Here is a 22444-nt window from a genome sequence, read left to right on the forward strand (position 1 = left end):
GAAGGACAACTTTAGGTCAGCACAAACAGCCACATTTGGGGACTGAAAAGTTGCTTAAAAAAACAGCCACAGGTTGTTAAAAAACGCAGATGTTTGATGCTTCAAAAGACAACAACCATTTTCGGTCTGTAGCTTGTCGACTGCCTCGCCTCGGTGTCAGGCCATCCATCATCCCCTCCACCTCCAGAAGACTATGTTAGCTCATATACTACGCCACTTTAAAAATGTTGATATGATACCTATGAAACCTGTAAATGAAACATATTCCTGTTTTGCAGAAATGTGCAGTGCCAACATTTTATTCTTGGCTGATGCTGTAGCGCACAAAGTATATTACAGCATATAATGCTGTCCATTTGTGAGCAGGAAACTTAAACACAGTAGCTTTGGTGATGTTCAGAACATGTTCACAGCCTTAAATCAATAAGTAACAGGTGTTTCTTTTGTGCCAGATGGGGGTGTTAGTGGTTCTGTTGCACAGCTTGTGTGTGTGATTATACATTGATACATTGATAGATTGAAGCATGCAGCTCCTGAACCCTGGCAGTGCCGCTGTCTGAGCTGCAGGACCATGGAAGCATGTATCCAAGCTCAGGGCTGATATTGCAGTAAACTAACACCGTGTCACACTGTGTGTCACACTGAGCGAGCATGGAGGGGATCAGTACGCTGCTCAGGTCACTGGACATAAATGTCTGTGGATGGACTGCGGGGAAAGATTAACCAGTGTTTCTGTCTCCTTGTCTCCTCCCAGCTGCTGCATGAGGACAGTCAGATGGTGACCCTGACGGCCCCCTACGTAGCTGGCTTCCTGGCTTTTAGAGAGACCCCCTTCCTCCTGGAGGCCCTGCAGCGGCTGGAGAGGAACCAGCCCCAACTAATGCCTCAGGTCAGCTTCTTCTCACACACACACACACACACACACACACACACACACACACACACACACACACACACACACACACACACACACACACACACACACACACACTAATGGGGTCATGTTCAGTATTATTTTATGAATGAATGTCTTTAACCTGTTTGAGGACTTATTGTTGTAACTGTAGTTAGGACATTACATGTAATTGGAAGAGGAATGCCTTAGATAATCCGTCCCACTACAAAATTACTACAGACAGTCAAAAAGACTACAGAGACTCAAAACAACCACAAAGAGACTCAAAATGATCCCAAAGAGACACAAAACAACTACAAAGAGACTTAAAAGGACCACAGACACAAAAAGACTACAAAAGACTCCAAACAACTACAAAGAGACACAAAATGACTACAAAGAGAATCAAAATCAGGGCAGTACCCAAAGCAGAATTATGCCAGTTGAATCGGTTTTGGGCTTCAGTTAGATATTTGATGACTGGCTTTGTTGTCCATACAAAGTTTTAAAGTCTGATGCTCAGTGTGACAGTGACATTTATGTAATATTGTAAACAATAGACATCAACAAAAGCCAGAGACTGTTTTTTATTAATTTGCCGTTACCTGTAAATTTACCAAATCTTCACCTTACGGTGTAGTCTCTCTCTCCCTCCATGCTGCTGACTGAGTGACATTTGAGTCAAGGCTATCAGTCGTGCACTTGTTTTTCTCCGGAGGGGTCTCCGACTGATGATTTTAGCCTTCGACTTTCAAGGGATAGCCCCACTCAAAATGAATATTAAGGGTGTAAAATGACCACAGAGATACATAATGACTAAGAAGAGACACAAGGGAATTGAAGGGACACAACATGACTTCAGAGGGACACAAAATGACTAATGAAATGCACAATTACTTCAATTATTTCTATGAAATAGTAAAAAAAAAAAAATAGTTTAGTTTAAGTATAGTATAAAATTTTGGGGTGAACTACCTCTTAAAGTCCAGAGGAAGCTGCTGTTTTGCTGATTCCTTTTTGGGGAATCCAGGATGAACTGAAGTTAACAAAAATGATTTTAACATGAGTTTTGAGTCACTGACAGACCCAATAACACTGACAGCTCACTGACACTATGGGCTCATGTAAATGGTCAAATCTTCCCAAACGTCCTGCACATTAACACACAGACAGAGTTGCAACTAACAAGCTCCACTGTTCTCTGTCACTGTTCCTCAGAAAGTCGCCCTTAATTCATCCTCACCCACTCACTTCTGTTTGTCTCAGCCCACACGCCTCCCACACTTCCTCCCCCATACACACACACACACACACACACACACACACACACACACACACACGCACACACGCACACACACTCACACTCACAGAGTTTTTCTTCTCCTGACATTTAGCCCTGGACAGACACAGTCACCGCTCCCTTTATCTGCAACCTTTGAAGTGAGTGTTTCGTGGTGACTCATGATTCAGCGCTGAAATATGTCCGCAGAGTCACCTTTGGCTCTGAGAATTCAGCGGTGTGGTGGGGCTGGAGGAGTTAGAGTATCAGTGTGAGGATCTTTTCTCTTACTAACTTTGCCTTTTGGAGCTCGAGATAAAGACTTTCTGCTATCTCACTCTGCGTCTGACACCAGGCAGCAGCGCACGCGGCTGGGGTCACACGCTGTAGATCAGAAGAACATTTCACTGCAGACATTTGAACTCATCATATCAGGAAAAACCAAGGTGAACAGATAATAGGTCTCAAATTGCACGAAATTGAAATTGCAAATATAAAATATGCAAAAAAGTTTTTACACTCGCATGAGGTGGTATTTCAGGCGATTTTGAAAAAGCCATGCAATGGAAACGCTCCCACGTATAAGGGGCTCATCTTTCCATTATAGCTCCATAACTCGCCTACGTGGCCTTGGATTGTAAATAATGACGGCGAGTGAGGTAGCTACAATAGAAATAAAGTTACTAATGTTTTGAACATCCATCACCATGCTTCTTGGAATGTTATCACCAGAGGAGAAGTTGAAGAACATCACTCAGTGGAAATACAGTCATCTTGCAATTGTGTTCTATCAACATTTTAAAAATATCGCTTAAGTTTTTTGCAAATCTGTAATGGAAACTTGCCTGGTGCCTTGGCTCCACTGTGTCTCAGCAGCTATGATTAACAATAATAATCACACCTGTACTTTTCCTGTTGTGACGCATCAAAAGAGGTTCGTTCAAGAGGTGATCGGGAGCCCACTTTTCCAGCAGCCTTCAGTCTGTACAGGAATTCACAGAAACACACACATCCTGTTCAGTTTGATTCCTGTTCATTAAAATCTTATCATACACGTATATCAGTGTATTCTGTCTCAAATCATTGTCATCATGACTCAGCAACCTGATAAAGGCGATCTGAAGCTTCTGTTCATGGCTCGGCCTTCATTTCACATGAATTCTCAAGTAGATCAGCATCACATCAATTTGCTTTTGTATAGAAATCATCTGATATGCAGAATAAGTGTCCGCCTCAGACTACATTAATAAATTAAAATGATTAGCCCAAATAATCAAAGAACAGCTTTCAGTCCAGATCAGTCAGACAGCCAGCAGCTTCACATCTGTACACATTATTTAAATAATCCTCACATCCCACTCAGGCTGCTGACCACAGTATTGGTGTTGTTAAATAGTCCTACTTACAATAATTAAACTACTAACAAAATCAAACTACTTACAATAATTAAACGAGTCCAGTGTTAATATAACAGAGTGCGTACAGTCAGTTTATGATGAATGTATTTAGTCTCTCTGATGGCTAAACTTCACCATCAGCCACAACATGTATTATGTCATCAGAATAAAATAAAAAGTTTACGTGAAACATCATATTGTTGAGCCAGCATTTAAACCAATCAGCTACTCAATCAGCTGAGAGCCAGGCGTTTCCCATCATGCCCCGGGTCTTGCTGATGGGTGGAGAACAGCTGCAGCTCCTGGCTCTAACATGTGCAGCCACCTTCATCTCTCGACATAATCGGCGTCCACTTTTGCATGATGTCAGAACAAGTTGGGATGAAGTCGGACATTGTGTGGCGATCGCTGGTGATGGACTCTGCACATGACTGGCTCAGCTCAAACAGGATGAAATGAACAGCTCAGTTTTGATTTGTGTCACAGGTGAATTAATGTCAGTCGTGTCCTCTCCACAGGTGGTGTTTGTGGATGGGAATGGAGTCTTCCACTACAGAGGTAAGTCCAGCTGCTCCACACTGATCTACTCTGCAAAATTCACTGTCAATAATCTGCTCAAAATTCATCCAAATCTCTCATTCTACACAAACTGTAGTTATTGCATTCACCTTTTGGATTAATTGTACAGTTTATCAGTTGATGTGTTTTCGGTTTCCATTGAATATTATATCACATGTCCATAAAATAAATCATGTAGTTGGGGACGGTTAGTTTACACAAAGATAGTAAAGGAGGTTCTTTAAGGAAAAAAGGTTGAGAACTGCTGCTCTAAACGGCATGACATGAATGTGGCGTGTGAGGGATGAAGCTGGCAGGCATCAGGCGGATTTTCAAAAGTAAGGTTTTATTTACCTGAAAATGAAACGTGCTTATCTGACTGAGACAAGTCAAGATGGCCATGAGAAAGACCCATTGCTGTCAAATCCTTAGAACCACTGATGGCACGAGTTGCATTCATATTTTGTTAATAACCCCAAATTATTTAAAAAATAAATGTAAAGTGATGTAGAAAACAATCCTCCTGGAGGGAATATATTGAGATTTGACATATTTTGTTAAAATGTTTTTTGCTTTCTTCCTGAGAGTGAGAGGAGAAGAGCTGGAGTCAGGCCGTGGTTACTGAGCCACAGAGTTCCAGCAGGTTTTTATTTTTTACCCCAAAAAAGAAAGAGACATTATAAACCAATTTTTGAACAACTAGACCTATAAACAGTGTATCTATTCTCAAGATGACAGCTAAACCTAACCCTTCAGACACTTTTCACAAGTGTTTAAACCTTGGAGACCCTCAGCAGATTAGTTTGCTTTCTTTTGAAAACATGGCGAAAAGGGCAATAAGCAACTTGGCTAGAAGTGCTCCACAAATTGCTGGAAATGATGAGTTTTAGAAAATTATTTTTTAAAAGACGGGGAAATTTCCTGAAAAACTATATTTTCAATTATCATAATTATTATTTAAAATAATTTTACAGATTTATTATTATTTTAAGCACTTTTCAGGTCATTTCATTTTTTGTTTTGCTTTTTTTTTCTAATTAACTTTTTTCCCCCATATTTTTAGGTAATTATTTTTGTTTTTACAAGTTTTTACATTTTTTGTTGGGATTATTTTTGCACATTTTTAGGCCATTGCTTGAAAAATCAAGGCAATTTGCTCCAGTTTTTTAAAGGGTGAATAAACAAACTAACCTGTCACTCTTGAGGGGTCATGGGAACGTGGGTCATGTAAACATCATATTCCGTGTAAATATTCTGAATTAGGCTGTCTTCTGAGTTCAGCATTTTCTGAGGAAGAGGTGGGATATACTGGTATTATTTAGTTTTAAGGAGCATTATTTGGACATGTATAGAGCAAATTTGGAATACTGTGTAGGTAGCTTGATTTTGAAAAGCGCATTTTGTTTGCAGAGTGATATGTGTGTGTGTGTGTGTGTGTGTGTGTGTGTGTGTGTGTGTAATATTAAAGTGGGCCCTAAAGGTAACTCATGCCCAGACATGAGATTATTATCAATCTCCTCATCTCACTTTGGGTTAAAAAGCAAATAAATTATATTTTTCTAAGTGTTACAAATATTCTTTTGAGCAATTTTATGAGACAGGGAGGGAGAACAAGATGAAGTACTGCGTGCTTAAATGCAGCCCACAGGAGGCGCCGTACAGACACTGAGGTCAACTTATTAAATCACATATTTAGATTTGGATCCACTTGAGCTCATTTAAAAGCACCGGTTAAGAGTTGAAGGTGAGCGCAGCAGGCTGTGGAGGTCAGCTGGATACATTTCTCAAGCTGACTTACCTCGCTCTAAAAAACAGCCTCGGCAGTGGTTTGTCTTATGTGCATCATTGTTACGGTCTATAACAAAACTAACAAAAGGCTCAACAAAGACCACAGCATATGAAGGACGCCAGACAGTTGAATACCGAATTAAGACAAGACTTTATTCAATACTGGTAAATTACCTTGTTTAAACCCCCTTTGTGATTGCTCTGCTGGTAACCCCCAACCCAAACTAACATAACAAACTAAAACAACAAAACACGGCAATCTAGACATGCCGGGGTGAAAGGAAAGAAACAAAAACCTAGGGAGAGAACCCCCACAAACCTGGCTGCCGTGCTGCCTCCTCCTCGTGCGGCACACGTCTCAGAGAGCAAGCCTCCCACTCTGCACCCCCTTACCTGCCCTCCTGAATGAAGGAATTAGCAACAGGTGCTCAGGAAGGAGGGCGGAGGGAGCGCACAGGAAGAGGAGGAGGACAGCAACCGCAGCAACCGCAACAACACAGTACATAATTTACGTACACAACCGGGCAGCACGCAACATCATCATGCAAGTATTATACATGATTAAATCACACTCTCTCTTGCCTATTGTCAGCTGAAATAGGCTCCAGTCCCCTGTGACCCTGAACAGGTTATAAGCAGTTATGGATAATAAAAGATTGAATATCACACTAAGTCACTGCTGTTGTGTGAGGAGCAGCTCTTGTTGCTCTGGCTTCAGATTTGACGTGCTCTCTATTTGGATTTGCAGAGTTTGGCCTGGCGTGTCATCTGGGAGTGCTGTCGGGTCTGCCGTGTGTGGGCGTGGCCAAAAACCTGCTGCAGGTGCAGGGCGTAAACAACAGTGAGGAGCACCAGTCACAGGTGAGACTTCCTGTTCTCATGTCTGCAACGGCGATACAAGTGGCAGGAGGTATTGTTTTTTTTCAGTTGTAAGTCCATCCCATTCTTGTGAATGGGATGTCTCAGGAACGCATCAAGTGATTTTTTTAAAATTTGGCACCCTCTCGACATCCTGACATCCTCTCGGACTCAAGAATGTACTGGTTAAATTTTAGTCGTCATAGGTCAAAGGTCAAGATCACTCTGTGACTCTGTATGTCTCATTCTTGTGTATCTGATATCTAAAAACACTGAGGAATATTTTTTTAATTTGGCACAAACTTTCAAGGGAAGGTCAAGGAAAGATATGAAGGAGAACTGATAAGGACTTAGGAAAAGACAATCACGGTGTTTAGAGAATCTGACTGTACTCCTCCTCACTCTGTGAGGATGCGACAGCGTATGTTATTGACGTTGGTCTGCTGTGATTAAACTACGATGTTCATATGATGGACTACAAAAAGCACATCCTCTTATGCAGCTAAAAGTTTTTTTTTGTAATTGTTTTATTTGTGTTTTAACTTTATTTGCTGCCTTCTTCAAGCCCTTTGTAATGTGAATCTGAAAAAGTGCGCCATAGACTCTGAGTATTAATATTATGACTTTAATTATTATTATTACTGATATATTTATTGTTATCATTATTATCTTAATCAGGCCTACTTCGCTCTGTGCGTACTCGCCACATTGTTTAATGCACGTTATAAAGGCTAATTGAGGACAACCCGATGAAAAATATTACATCATTACCAAGGTGAGAATGAAAGACAAACAGGAATAAAGGCTGCCAGTCATGGAGGTGACATGTAACATTGTCACACAAGTTGGTTGCTCACAATCACCCTCCTTTCCCTCATATTTATCGTCACAAATCCTTATGTGATTTTGTAAAAATAGCCTAATAAATATAGAAATTTGTATGATGTGTTAGATCCACTACTGTACATATGATCATTCTAACATTTCAAATGTGATGAATTGGAAACATCAGTTGTCTTAAAACATCCCCTCGTGTTAATTTGCTGATTCTGATCTTATAGGCTACGGATACAAGCTCTATTAGAAACAACAGTCAATAGTTAATATTAAATAAACACAAAACATGATAAAATACAATAACAAAATGAGAATATACATAGGATGTATGTATATAACAAATAATATATTATTTGATAATAAATGTATTTTTTCATAAATATAGGCCAGATTATGATTAAGATCTGATTATGAGCCTGTGTCTACAACAGCTTAAGAAGCAGCACACAACTGTGTAAATAGCTCTATGTTGACGTGATCGTGTTTTAAAGTTGTTTCGGCTCATACAGACTGTGGATCTGTGATGTCATGAAACAGCTGATTCCCCAAATAGCGGCTGATGTCGCGCGTCACTTTAAAAGATGTCACTGCAAAGAATTGTGGGGCGGATTCTCTGTTTTCCTTTGGTAAAGGATGGTCTGGTGTATACTATGCTAAAGCCCTGACGCAACTTTCCTTGATATTAGGAGAATTCAAACAGCTCTTATCATGGCAGCCATTCAGGTACTTCAGGTTCATCTCACTCAGTTAGGAACCTTCTTAAGCAAAAAGAGGTATTTCGACTGCAGCCTTGGACTCAAGGATGATGTGATTAGATTTTGGTGGTCAAAGGTTCAAGGGCTGGGTGACCTTGAGTCCATCACATTCTGTGCGTGTGATATCTTAACCCTCATGGTACGCATTATGACGCCAGCTGGTAAAAAAAAATGTAATGTTTTTTGTTTTGTTTGGGTTTTTGTCATAAAATAGCCTAAGTGAACATAATTTTCTAAATTTTTTCAAAAAATCACTTCAGGGTACACTTTTGGGTATGTTACCCTAAAGCAACACCGTACCATAATGGTTAAAAAAAATGAAAAAAATAGGGTGATTTTTTTAAACATTTTGATCAAATTTTGCACAGATCTCATTGAAAATATTCAATGACCATGAGTTTAAAAGACATGCCATTCAAAATAGAAAAAAATTAAAAATGAACAATTTTCTTAAGTTTGTTTGTTCGATCATAACTCTCCGTTAACCAGGATTGTACCACGGTAGAACAGCCCAGACAAATGAATGTGCTAATGAGTTTAAGCATATTTCAGCAAACTTTACATAAACAGTTTATCACAACCAATAGATCATAACCCTCCTTTAATTAAGACAGAGTTATATTTCAATGTGTGAGTATTTGTCGATGCCTGTTGTCAGTTTCCTGACAACACACAGTCTGACAGACTGTATGTTGATGCCATTTGTTGAGTTGCTGCTCTGTTTCTAACAGCTTCTAATTTCTGATTTATCTAATAGTTTTACCCTCCTCCCCTTAGAAAAGTCACAAAGTAATATTGCAGTCATGCTGTAAATGGAAGTAAAATGTGTGTAAAATAGAAGTATACAGTCTGCTCTGGAGCCAGGACTGACAAAGTACAGTGTCATAGCCTCAACTTTAATGTAAATAATACTGTTAATGCCGAGTTATCTAGTTTAATATTTAGAATTAAAAAGAAAATTATGATGACTTTCATGCATTTGAATAGTATATAAAGTTAAATACACAATACTAACGAGATTGGTCATATTCCATAACTGTACGATGTTGCGTCAAGGCAACATTTGCATTTGAGCAATTTTATATTAATTATTATCAAATTAAGTGCTATAAACAATAAAAAATAGCAAGAAATAAAAGGTGCAAGAAAATTACCTTAAAATTAGTAAAAATTAATTAATAAATAAAAAAAAAAGTTAAAAGAAGCAAAAACTACCCTCCACAAAGTTCTCAAAAATTATAAGAATTTTAAATATGTTATCTTAGCTTTTTTACAAATAGTGTTCTAGTTCTAAACATTTTTTTGATATTTGTGGAACATTTCGTACCAAGCTACTCATTACCTTTTTCCCGTGTTTTTGAAAGTAATGGCACCATTTTGCCCAAAGGTTTTAATATTTGTGAAAAGGTGTCTGAAAGCAGCACAAAAAAGTACTGTCCCTACAGGTTTCAAAGGGTTAATAGATACATTATTTAAGTTAAGTTATCAAGGTGTTATCACTTTTTTCTGTTGTGTTGTGTCTGCTTTCTAAAATAAGCAAAATAAATGTCAGAGGGACGAAGCAAAGGACAGAATCCTCAATTACTTTTGGTTGTGCATGAGAACTAACGCTTTCATGTGTGTTTGTGCGTGCATGTGAATATGTGCGTGTATTAGTGTGTGTGCTGTTTTGACAGGGTGACTTTTATTGCAAGCCAAGGCCTTCCTGTGTAGCTCATGCACAGCGAGTCCTGTGACTTTTGGAATACAAATCAAGCTGGAACACATAGCTGTTGGTCAAAGTAAACCTGTGGGACAGCAAGAAGTGGGTTTCATTAATATGCAAATGTTCATTTTGTTTCAGCCTAGAGCCTCAGTGACCTGTTAAGGAAAGAATCAAATGCCTAATGTGCAGATGTCTGTACTATGCTGGTTCAACATAGCCAGAACATCTTCAGGTTATCTGGCTTTATTAACCCTAATGTTGGCTGTCTGAGTAACCAGTGACATGAAGCAGGTTATTAGTGATGTCAGTCAGCTGTGGTTTTCCTCTCCAGCTAGGAGTACGTTCATGTGAAAGTTGTTAAAATGCAAGCAACACCATTAGAATCATGAAGTACTTCATATGAAGATGTAGTGATGTCACCAAAACCAATACTTCAGTACCAACATTCTGAAAATGTGACGGTGCTTGTCTCTCTGCAGTAGCGTAGTCACTGTCATTCACATAACAGTTAAAGTTCTCAGTCACTATGACAGATGTTTGTCATTTAAGGTTCATTTTAAGGCCATTTTTTAAATTTAAGGCCATTTTAAGGCCATTTTTTTAATTTGTGTGAAACTGAGGACAAAAAAGACCCCATCACAACAAGTAACAAGGTCACTGATGCTCTGTAGATGAGAACCAGCAATGTTCTGGGCAGTTTTAATCATCTGCTGTAGAGCTGTCCTGTCCTGGGCCATGCACAAACCATGCTAGTTGGTGATGTTTCCATTCAGTATGTTTTCTCTTGCTCCTCTGAAGAAGTTAACCAGGATCTTAAGATAGGTTCTCTGGGGGGGCTCCGGTGTTAAGCACTAATGTAGAGGAGGTGTGACTGCTAATTCGAACTCTCTGTGCTCTGCATGTGAGGAAGTCCAGTATCCAATTGCAGAGTGTTGTACTAATGCCTGTGTTAAGTTTTCAAATCACCTTCATGGGAGAGATTGTGTTGAATGCTGAGCTGAAGTCGACAAGCAGCATTCTGATGTAGTTGTTCTTACTCTCCAGGTGAGTGAAAACTGAGTGAAGAGCAGTAGATATGGCATCCTCTGTGGATCTGTTGGTTCAGAAAGCATACTGGTGAGGGTCCAGGCTGACAGGGATGTTGTCATTGATGTGCTGGAGAACCAGTTTGTTAAAGCACTTCGTGAGGGTGGGGGTAAGAGCCACAGGGCGGTAGTCATTAAGACTAAACGCTGCAGACTTTTCAGGTATAGGGACGATGCTGGCTGTCTTGAGGTAGGAGGCAACAGTCTCTTGTGAGAGTGAGATGTTAAAAATGTCAGTTATAACATTAACTAGCTGATCAGCACAAGTTTTTAGTATGCGTCCAGGAATGTTGCCTGGGCAGGTGGACTTGTTTATATTCCCTCTCAGCAGGAGTTTTTTCACATCATAATCACATCAGTAGGGATAAAACAAAGATAAGTCTATAAAAACAGATGAATAAGAGATAGATGAACAAGTAAATACATTCAAAACATGAAAAGGTGTTAAGAACAGGACATCAGAAGGATAAAGAATAGATAGATAAAGAACAGCAAAAAATAATAAATGAATAAATAAGTAAAGGTGACTTCACATAAAAGCAAGTCTGTAAAATTGAGTTTTAAGAAGTTATTTAAAATATGTCACTGATAATGACTTTATTCTTATATAACTTTTCAGAGATCATATCTCAGAGATATGTTAAATATATTTTGAATGTGCAGACAGTTGATATCTTGAAATATGAGCAGGAAAGTTACTAAAACACACATGGGCTAAAGTCCAAACTTTATGTATTATTGCTCTTTATTTTATTATTATTTTTTTTCCACCGTGATATTAAATTTGGTATTGGTACCAACTACTAAATTTTCCCAAATTTCCCAAAAAAGATGAGTCAATTATACTGTCAAAAAGTCATATTATCAGACTGGAATGTATAAAAATATGTGTAGGTATTATTATATATGACTTAAGTAGAGAGTGAGTATTTTTTGCTATGAGGTTGGATGAAGACAAGCAACTTTAAAGTGATGCCAGACTCTTTCTGCTCCTGAAGTTAAGGGCTGATGCGTAGTTACCGACTGTGTTACTTTGAGCTGCAGTGATGGAATCAGACTATGAAATCAGCCACACGGTCGGCTCTCACTGCGGGGATAAAATAAACTTTATGTCATTAAAATGCAGCTGAAATCAGCCGTGTGTGTTGAGTGTTGCAAATTATCTCTCACTATGATAGAAGCTCTGTTTTAAAACCAGAGTGGAAAGCCTGGAACAATAATATAACTATGTGGCATATGAAAAATGAAGTCCTCTCTTTTAACAGTAACTCACTTTCATGCCTCCGCCCCTGTGATAGCTGTGGTCAGAGGCATTATGTTTACGGGTTGTCTGTTCGTCTCATTCTTATGAAGGGATTCTTTAAATTTGGCACAAACGTCCATAAACTGGTAAGATTTTGGTGGTCAAAGTCACTGTAACCTGGCTGCATCCCATTCTTCTAAACACAATTTGTTAATAAAGCCCTGATGGAATTTCTTAAAATTTGTCACTAATGTTAATAATAGTAATAATGATGATGATAATAATAAGCGGCCCATAATAATACTAATACTAATACTAATACTAATACTAATAATAATAATAATAATAATAATAATAATAATGATAACAATAGTAGTATTTGTATTGCACCTTTGATACATAAAATGTGTTCTAAAGTATTTTACACGAAAGAGTGCTGAAATTTAAAACCTATCAATATATAGAAATATATTCATAAATAAATAGATAAATGAAATAAAATCATTACACAGCACAAGGAAACCATAACTGGAAATCAGTTGCAGACAGGCCAGAGGCCAAATGTCCACTTGGACTCAAGAATGAACTGATTAGATTTTGGTTGCCAAAGGTCTTCCTAAGAGCATCTTAAGAAGCTGCTTAAGAAGAAATTATGCAAACACAAATAGCACAAAATCAAAAACAAGTACAAGGCCTGAAAGTTATCAAAAAACAACAAACAAGTTAAAAAAAAGCCAAGAAAAGTACATGAACATTAACAAAAATAAAAGGAAAGTTAAAAAAGCCAAGGAAATGACCCTAAAAAAGTATCAAATACATAATTATAATAATTATAAATATAGTAAAATGGAAATTTTCCTCAAGCTTTTTTAAAATTATATAAAATCTTATATATTTTTATATTGTAAAAAATTCTACTATCTACTAATTTCTTTCAATGTACAGGACATTTTTTGCCAAGTTCCCACCTTTTTCCTATGTTTTCAAAAGATTTAATACCATTTGCTTCATGTTGAAAGATTTAAATACTAAATTTAAGCAGCTGAATGCAGCACAAGAAAATTGATATTGATCCAGGTTTCAAAGGGTTATTATTATTATTATATTCATATAAAAGCTTATTGACTCAGGCTGAGGAGCGTGTGACCGCATAGGTCTGCTTTACATTTAGGGACGACAGGTAACTGAGACAAGTTGCACAATGAAAAAAAAAAACAAAACAAAGAATCACCAAGACAACTACTATTTAAACTGTTGCATTTTTTGTTTGTTTTTTTAATAATATTTTAATGATGAATTATATTGTATCTATTATATTATATTATATTTTTTTATTAGAGCCATGCAGCCATTGCAACAGAACCTACAGCTGTGATAGAGAGTGCATGTCCATGTGGCAGTTATAGTCTACATTTTTTGGACACTTTGTAGCAGTTTTATGCAAAAGCAAAACAACAGGATGAGTCATATTTAAATCAAGAAGACAAGAATACTACCTTAAAGAAAAAGACAGTTAATAAATAACAGCTATTAAAATAATACCCAACTCAGCCACTCCCTTGAAAAAAAAAACCCAAACAAGCAAACAAAAAATGACATAACGGCAACAGTATCAGTACTTTTCTTCAGCTATATTTTGAAGCATTAGAAAGTAGAAGGTAATTTTTTATCATTAAAATGAAATTACATTTGTCCTCAATCCTGCATCATCATCAACATCTTTGGAGTTGAAGGATGAGTTGATAAAATCAGCAGCTAATATGACAATTCCATCTGGCTGCTTGGGCATGTTGCTGGTGATGGCTAATTCCTGCAGTGCGTTTTTTAAATTTGCATCAGAGTCTTGTGTCCTGTCTGATTTACTGTTGCTGAGTGAGCCTCAGTCACATCTCATCCACTTTATTCTCCTGCGATTAGACATTAGCTAGAAGAAGAGTTGGTAGAGGAACAGCTCTCGGTCGGAGTCGGGTCAGCCTTGCCCTGATGCCAGCTCTCCTCCCTCTCTTTGTCTGGAGCTTTCGGTTTTGTTTCTTTCCTCTGGTCTGACTGGCCACTCAGCGTATGCTGTTGGTGAGGATCCACCCTTTGTCTGCTGCATTCAGTCCAAACCCCACACCACTTTTCCCATTGTTGATGAGTGCTTCTCTATCTCTATCAAGAAAAGGCAGCCAGCCTTCAGCAGAAGGGGCCATGAAGTCGAAGAAATTGAAAAATAAAGCAAAAAAGTACCAAGGATTTGAGGAGCTACAGGCCTCTGCGTCTACACGAACTGTTGTAGATTGATGGCAGAAGTGATTAATATGTAGCTGTAGATCCTTAGATAACAGTCAGACTATGATGTTATAGCAATTCTCCAACTCAGATCAATTTCCTCTGCTGCACCGCCAGTCCATGTTGACTCAAACTGACACTAATGTGAGATTTAATTCGTAGCCTCCGCTCACATGCATTTTGATAAATGCCGAGCTTTGCGTGGAAATAACTGTATGCCCAGTTTTCTGTTGTATGTTCATTTCTTAAATGAGGGTCAGTGTGTTGTTAATGCATCTGTCGTCCCTCTTGAGCTCCAGTGTTTTGGGTGCGTAACGCTCAGCAAACTGACACCAACATCGTGAAAGAAGCTCCTCATATAAAGAGGCTGATTCTCTTGTCAAGTGCTGTACCTGAAGAAAATATCTTTGTAGATTTTTAGAATAGCACTCATTTCTTGCACTGATGATGACAAATGCTATTGAAAAGTTTCAAAGAGGACCAGCATCATCTCATCCTCTGCTAACTCAGTTAGCAGGCAAAGAGACTCTGCTCGTAACCCCGGTGCTCTCCATGCAGCAGTGTGACATACTAATTCAATTTCGCTGTAGGAGTGTATCCATCTCCCGCAATTACTGTTAGTGGCTTTGGCGTCAGAAAATGTTGCCTTGTCGCCACCAAAGGGAAGAATCTGATCTCTTTGTTTCTGCAGATCATGATCACCTCAGAGGATACAGTTGCACATCTGCTGATACTTATCCCGCTGGCTCTGTTATGTTCATTTTAGATATCAGGTAGCATCGGCACTGCACGTCCATGTTGCACCTTTGGGCTCAAGCTATCAGATTTAGATCAGTATGTGTGCATGAAATTTTAGAATTCCCTCCCCATCCATACTTATGTAATAGTCACTCTGGGGCTCAGTCTAATTTTTCTCAGGGCTCGGCACAGAATTGTGACACCTCAGGTCGCCATTGGCATTGGTGTTCAAGCACTTTTGTAGGAAATAAACTATGAAGTAATCTATGAAACACAAGCTGTATTAGCCTCCTTACCAAAATTGCAGAGAATTAGCCAAGAAGAAATAAGATTAGCCATGACATGATCTACACGTATACTGCAACGCCCCGCGGACTAGTAGTGCGCTGCCATACTCACTTAGATGTCAGAAAAAGTTTTCAAAAACACTACCAGCTTTCAAAAAACAATCTGCAGTCTGATTCTGAAGGTTACAGAGAACTTCCTCTCAGTCGATGTAATTAAATGTGCGAGTCTCGAGAGGAAAAGTGTGTGTGTGTGTGTGTGTGTGTGTGTGTGTGTGTGTGCGTGTGTGTGTGTGTGTGTGTGTGTGTGTGTGTGTGTGAAAGAGAGCACAGAAGATATTAAAGTGAAGATAAAACACTTTGAAGCATAGGTATCGTGTGAGTGCATGCACACATACTGGGTTAAAGACATAGTCCTCGTCTCAGACACCTTTCACAAGCTATTTGATTTTTTTGAAACCCGAGCAAATTGGTCTGATTCTTTCAAAAACATGGGGGGAAAAAACAATGATAAACTTTGCAAGAAATGCCCCGCAAATTGCAAGAAATTATTAAAATGCGACAATAAAATTACCTAAAAATTAGTTTTCAAAAAGAGGGGTGGAATAATAACAATAATAATAATAATAATAATAATAATAATAATAATAATAATAAAAACTTTATTTATATAGCGCCTTTTAAAAACACAGCTTACCATTGCTTTGACAAACAAAGCAAAGCCACGGCAGTAAAACCCCACAGATAATAAAACAATTGAGGTTAGTCAGTAAGAAGGGGCAGACTAAGGCAGAGTTAAGGCAGAATTAAATAGGAGATTGAAGGCAGAAACATATTAGAAAATACAGTAACAAAATACAGGCAGTAGACACAGAATATTGATGATAATGATAATAATAATAATAATAATAATAATAATAATAATAATATGATAATAATAATAATAATAAGCGGGATCAGGGTAGAATAGAAAGTCAGTGACAAGATAAGTTAAAAGCTAATATTAAAAGACAAAATAAAATACTAAAAGCTAAGTTAAAAGACAAATTAAAGGACAAGTTAAAAGATGACATCACATAAAGGTGAGTCTATAAAAATGGTTTTTAATACGTGATTTAAAAGAAGACACTGATTATGCCATCCATTTAGGAATATCCGAAAATGATCCAAAAATAGGGAAAAGAGTCCGGAAAACATAAAAATATGATGAAATATTTAAAATAAAAACTTTAAAAAGAAAATCAGAACTTTTTCGATCATTTTTTGTCTGTTTGTTTTTTTTAATTTAGGTAATTTTCTTGTAACTTCATTGTTTTTGTTGCTAATTTTTGGGCCATGTCTTGTTAAGTTGCTTGTTACCTCCTGTCAATGTTTTTGAAAGACATCAAATCAATTTGTTCAGGTTTCAAAGGATTAACTTTTGAGAAGATCTATATCACTCATGTGTATTAACGTGGAGCTGCAGCCAGTAGATCAACATTTAATTTTGATTTGATTTATTTTGAACAAGTAAAAAAGAAAATAGAGAAATTATTATAGAAACAAACAGACAATTTACAGACAATGAAAAACATAAAGCAAAAGATATGATGACTTGTTTTATTTATTTATTTATTTGAAAAGGAGTGAGAAGAAGTACAAACTTATTTCATCACACCACCTCCCCAAGTCATTAAATTTTAATTAACCGGTGTCCTTAATAATTTAAACCTATACTCTGATCAATTAAACATATATGCTTGCAACCACATAATCAAAATCACATACTGTGCAGCCATTTTGAAACATTCTGTAGATGTTTTTACTAATTTGCAGACTGACATGAACATTTATTGCTGTTTGGACAATAACATAAATACAGCAAATACAGCCACATTAAAAATTCTTGAAAATTAAATAAAAATTAAAAACAACTGTAGATTGGGGAAAATTCAGTTGTTCCAGTGCAGGATAATTACAAAGTAACTCTTGAAACAAGTCAGATGAAAAATTTCTTTTTCCTTCAGCAGTAAACAGTGGACCAAGTAACTCGTTAAGATGAAATATGCACAGTCCCCTGAACAGCTAATGTGTCCATTAAAGGTTGCTCTGAAGTGTCCTTGAACAAAACAGCATGTCTCCACCTGCCCGCTCACTGTACGTTTCCTGCAGCTGAATGCCCAGCAGATGTAAATGTAATGTGTCTGTGCTTGAATAGAAGCAGAGTGTATTCTCATCTGTGCAGTCTGAGACAAAACAAAAAAGATAAAACTGTAGAAAAAAAAACATCTTCTTTGTTCCTCTTTGTCCTCCATACACTTTGGGAAAATGACATCCTTGTTGTTGAAGTTCATGCTGCTCAGCGTTCTTCAGATCTCTTGTCCTCTGTATTTGTCTCTCTTCCTCTCTCTCTCCTTTGTCACCTTCAGTGTCCTCACCCACCCCCCATCCCCTGTCTCCCTCTCAATTTCTTTTTCTCCCATCTCTCCTCTTTTACTTTCATCCCTCTGCGTATCTCTCTCTCTCTCACTGATCGCCTGGCTCTAACTCAAACTACCGTGTTATTGATGACTTGCTCTGTCTTTCTGACTTCTGCTGTTCTGGCTTCAGTCCTACTCTTGCCTCGCAGGAGCCAAACTTCCCTCTCTCACAGGCACACACACACTGTTGGCCTCATCCCAGCCGGGATCGGAGGCCCCGTGCAGCCCCTCCTGTCTCCCTGCTGGCTGCTTGCTGTAATCAGTCATAGTAGAGCGGACACCCCATCCATCATGGAGGCTAAGCTCCCTTCATCACGGTGGCCCATAACCCACAGCAGCCCTGTCAACAGCGGCCCACATCACCACATCTGACTTTGCACCATCTCTTCAACTATGAGACCAAAACTTTAGTTCCTGTAGACAAAAATATTTTTTAAATGCAGTTTGAGTTCATCATCCACTAAGAAATATGAAGAATCCTAAAGAGTTATAATCTCTTTTTATTACATAACAAATAGTACCTAGTCAGTGTCATCAAGTCCGATTTATTTATTTATTTAAGTTTTTATGAGTGTTTCAATACAAGACTAATCTCTGGACTCATATCATCAGCAATCAGTATATTTACATGCACAGTTAAGTCGAGCTACGATTACAGCTCGATTAGGCCGTTTAATTAGACCGCTGTCCTTGTTCCAGTATACAAGCAGCAGGGGAGAATCCATTTATTGACAGAAGTTTTTCCGACTGCCACAGTAGGTGGAAATCTGCCCCCTTTCAGCTAAATGCAAAAAAAAAAAAAAAATCTATATTATTTATACAGTCTATGATTTACATTGAATCACCATCATAAGTGTTTATTTGCAATAACTTCAAGCTGCCGCGTCACGCACATACAATCAAACCACACTGGGTAAACTCTGCCTTCGGGGATTAGTTTTTAAAAAAAATCAATATCCATCAAAGTGTATTCAACGCTATATTTTTTAGAATATTTTCAGCGCTTTACCTTGTTGTAAGACAGCTCTTACAGACGAGGATTTTAAGCTGTTCTATCAAAAACAGAACACTTAATCCAGTTAAAGTCAGACTGAGGTGTGCACACGGCAGAGAAAATCCACTTCCGACCAAAACTTTATTGGCTTTTTAAACAATTATAACATTAAACCAACAAAACAACCATAAAGAAACTACAAGGATACATAAAAAAATAAAATAAAAAAAAAAATATATATATATATATATATATATATATATACACATATATATACACACATACATACATATACATACATATATGTACATACATGCACATACACACACATATAATACACATTAATACATAGACATATACATATATATACATGCACACATACACATAGTTAATATAAATAAAGTTAATTAAATTAAATTAAGTTAACAGAAAAATAAATAAAAGATCAAAATATCAGCATAGAAGTGCAGGGCTAAAGCAGAATATAGCATATTCAGTGTGTATCAAGATACAAAGGAATTACTACAAAAAGGGGCTACTGCCTGATCATGAGATGTAGCCAAGGTACTTGTTCCATTTCAATTCATACCTATCCACCTGGTTGTTAATCCTAAAGGACAGTTTCTCCAGTGCTGCCACCGTTCCAAGCTGTGAAAACCATACATGTACCGGAGGAAGATCAAGCTGATTTCCATTCTTTAACAATTATCTTCCCTACCCAACATAATTGCTGTGTGTATCCAGTCGGCTAGAGGTGCAGGGAGGGTGCTTAGCGGGGATTGGTCCCCCAGAACATACAGACTAGGTGTGTAAGGTATATCTTGACCTGTAATCTGCTTTATATTTTCATGTATAGCACCCACAAAGTCTGCACCTTGGGACATTCCCACAAAAAATGGATGAGTGTACCATGATCATTCTCACATCTCCAGCAAGTTGGACTATCTCTAAGTTTAACTCGGTACAGTCTTGATGGTGTCCAGTATACTCTGTTAATTATTTTAAATTGTACTAGTCTAGTTCTGAGTTCCCGTGACATCTTTTGAATTGAATTGGGGATTATTTTCCATTCTGTATCATTAAAATTTTGCTTCAAATTCGACCTCCCAGGACTTCTTAAGATTAGAGGCTGGTCCTTGCTGTACCAGTAATATTGAGTAGTATTTTGGCGCTTCATGACCAGCTCAAAGATGGTAACTATTACTTTAAGGAGGTCAAACTCTAATAACAGATTGAGGTTGGGCCTAAAATTGTCAATAATAAATGTCTGATTTGAAGATACTTCCAGAAATTGTTATGTGGAAGGTTGTATTGCTCTTTGAGCTTTGCAAAACTTTTTCACTGTAGACCCCTCATACATATCTTTTAGTGCCAGGATGCCTTTTCTCTTACAATTTCCAGAAAAATGTTTTTTACCCGATAAGGAGTCTCAGTTTAGCCAGATGCTGGAAGATGGGTTAAGATAAAATTAAATTTGAAAATAGAAGACAACCTCTTCCAAATCCATCTTAGATGGAGAAATATGGGATGATCACTAACAGTCTCTGGTAGTTGAGCAGTGGTAAAATATATCAGAGGAAGACTGTCACAGATATAGTTCTCTATTTGGAACCACGGTGGTGCCGTTTTCAAGAGTAGGGTCCAGTGGGCGAGGTGTCTCATACTGAAAGCGTAATGATAAAGCAATAAATTTGGAATACCCAATCCGCCCTGATCCACTGGCCTTTGCAATTTTTTCAGGCCAAGTCTAGGACGTTTGTTGCTCCACAAAAATTGATTACATAGTCTGTCAAATTGTTTGAAATATTTAAGTGGGATCTTAACCGGGAGGGCTTGTATAAGATAGTTAAATTTAGGTGCACAATTCATCTTGAGAACATTAGCCTTCCCCCACAGAGATAAGAATAGGGGTTCCATCTTTCTATATCATTCTTAAACCTATCCAAGAGAGGACTATATTAACACTAACCAAATCTTTAATAAGGGGGGGGAATGTTATACCTAAATAGGTAATTCCCTTTTTAGGCCACTGTAACTTGTCCACCTGAAACAATGTTTTAGGGCAGTAAGTTGTCAAGGAAGAGCTTCAGATTTTGCCCAGTTAACCTTATAGCCAGAGAGTCTTGAGAATGATTCCATAATATCAAAAGGGCGGTGGTGACTTTTCAGGCTCTTGAGACAAAAATCAAAATATCATCCGCATACAGCATTATTTTATGAGCTGTCTCTCAATTTGTATCCCTGGAAAATTTCCAGCATTACAGGATGGCTTAATGGCCAGAGGTTCAAGTGCCAGAGCAAAAAGGATGGGGGACAAGGGATCTCCCTGTGCAGTGCCTCTACCAAGTTCAAAGTTTGGGGAAATGATACCATTGGTCAGAACTGATGCTTTGGGATTGGCATATAGAAGCTGAATCCATCTAATACATTTTTGGCTAAATCCATATTGTTCAAGAGTAAGAAATAAATAGGGCCACTCCACTCTATCAAACGCCTTCTCCGCGTCCAAAGAAATTGTTGCCATAGGACCACTCTCACCCCGAGAGAACCACATAATGTTGAGAAGGCGTCTGATGTTGTCTGCAAAACTTCTTGAACGAATAAAACCGACTTGATCGGGATGAATCAAACTTGTCATAATTTTATCAATTCGATTAGCCAAAATTTTTGAAAAGATCTTCCGGTCTTGTCCCAGAAGAGAAATGGGTCTATAATTTTTACAATCAGAAGCCGGTTTACCCTTTTTAAGAATCAAAGGTAATTAGAGCCTCGTTCAGAGAAGGTGGCAAGGTGCCTTTCTCCATTGCTTCCTCATACATACTTAGCAGTAGTACTGAGGCGATTTCATCCACGTAGATCTTATAAAACTTCGGCCGTGTAATCCAATCCTGGCGCCGCCCTCCATGAATTTTTTAATGGTCTCTTTCAGTTCTTCTATCGTAATGGGCCTATCTAACAACTCCCGCTGCTCTTCAGACAGGGAGGGGATTGTCAGACTACTCAGAAATGAAGAAATCTCCTGAGTATCTGCCTGCAGTTCTGATTTGTATAATTTTTTATAGTAGTTTCTGAATATCTCATTAATTGAGGTGGAACTAGTCTGTAGAGTGCCGCTCTCATCTGTGACGCCTAGTATAATACTTGCATTTTCCTGCTGTCTGATGTACCTAGATAACATCCTACCTGCCTTATCCCCTTCCTCAAAATGTTTTATGCCTTGCTCTAAAGAGGGGCAAACTCTGTTCTCTGGGTCAATATGGAATTGAATTCATACTTCAGGCAGGTAAGGACCATGAGA

At 38.0% G+C, this 22444-nt stretch overlaps 1 protein-coding gene across 3 annotated transcripts in view; it reads left to right on the top strand.

The window, feature by feature from the left end:
* LOC121942501 (endonuclease V-like) overlaps positions 1-22444 on the top strand; it is a 145197-nt gene that overhangs the window by 4995 nt on the left and 117758 nt on the right. For all 3 annotated transcript variants that reach the window (XR_015776169.1, XM_042485721.2, XM_042485720.2), the window contains exons 3-5: positions 755-889; positions 4090-4129; positions 6666-6778. Coding sequence is in view for 2 of the 3 variants with exons in the window: in XM_042485721.2 (XP_042341655.2) it covers positions 755-889; positions 4090-4129; positions 6666-6778 (288 nt within the window). In the remaining variant the exon portion in view is untranslated. The remainder of the gene's footprint in view (positions 1-754; positions 890-4089; positions 4130-6665; positions 6779-22444) is intronic.

The sequence above is a fragment of the Plectropomus leopardus genome, chromosome 3 (genome assembly GCF_026936395.1).
Source record: "Plectropomus leopardus strain MGB_pleo_1.0 chromosome 3, ASM2693639v1, whole genome shotgun sequence".
NCBI classification, from domain to species: domain Eukaryota; kingdom Metazoa; phylum Chordata; class Actinopteri; order Perciformes; family Serranidae; genus Plectropomus; species Plectropomus leopardus.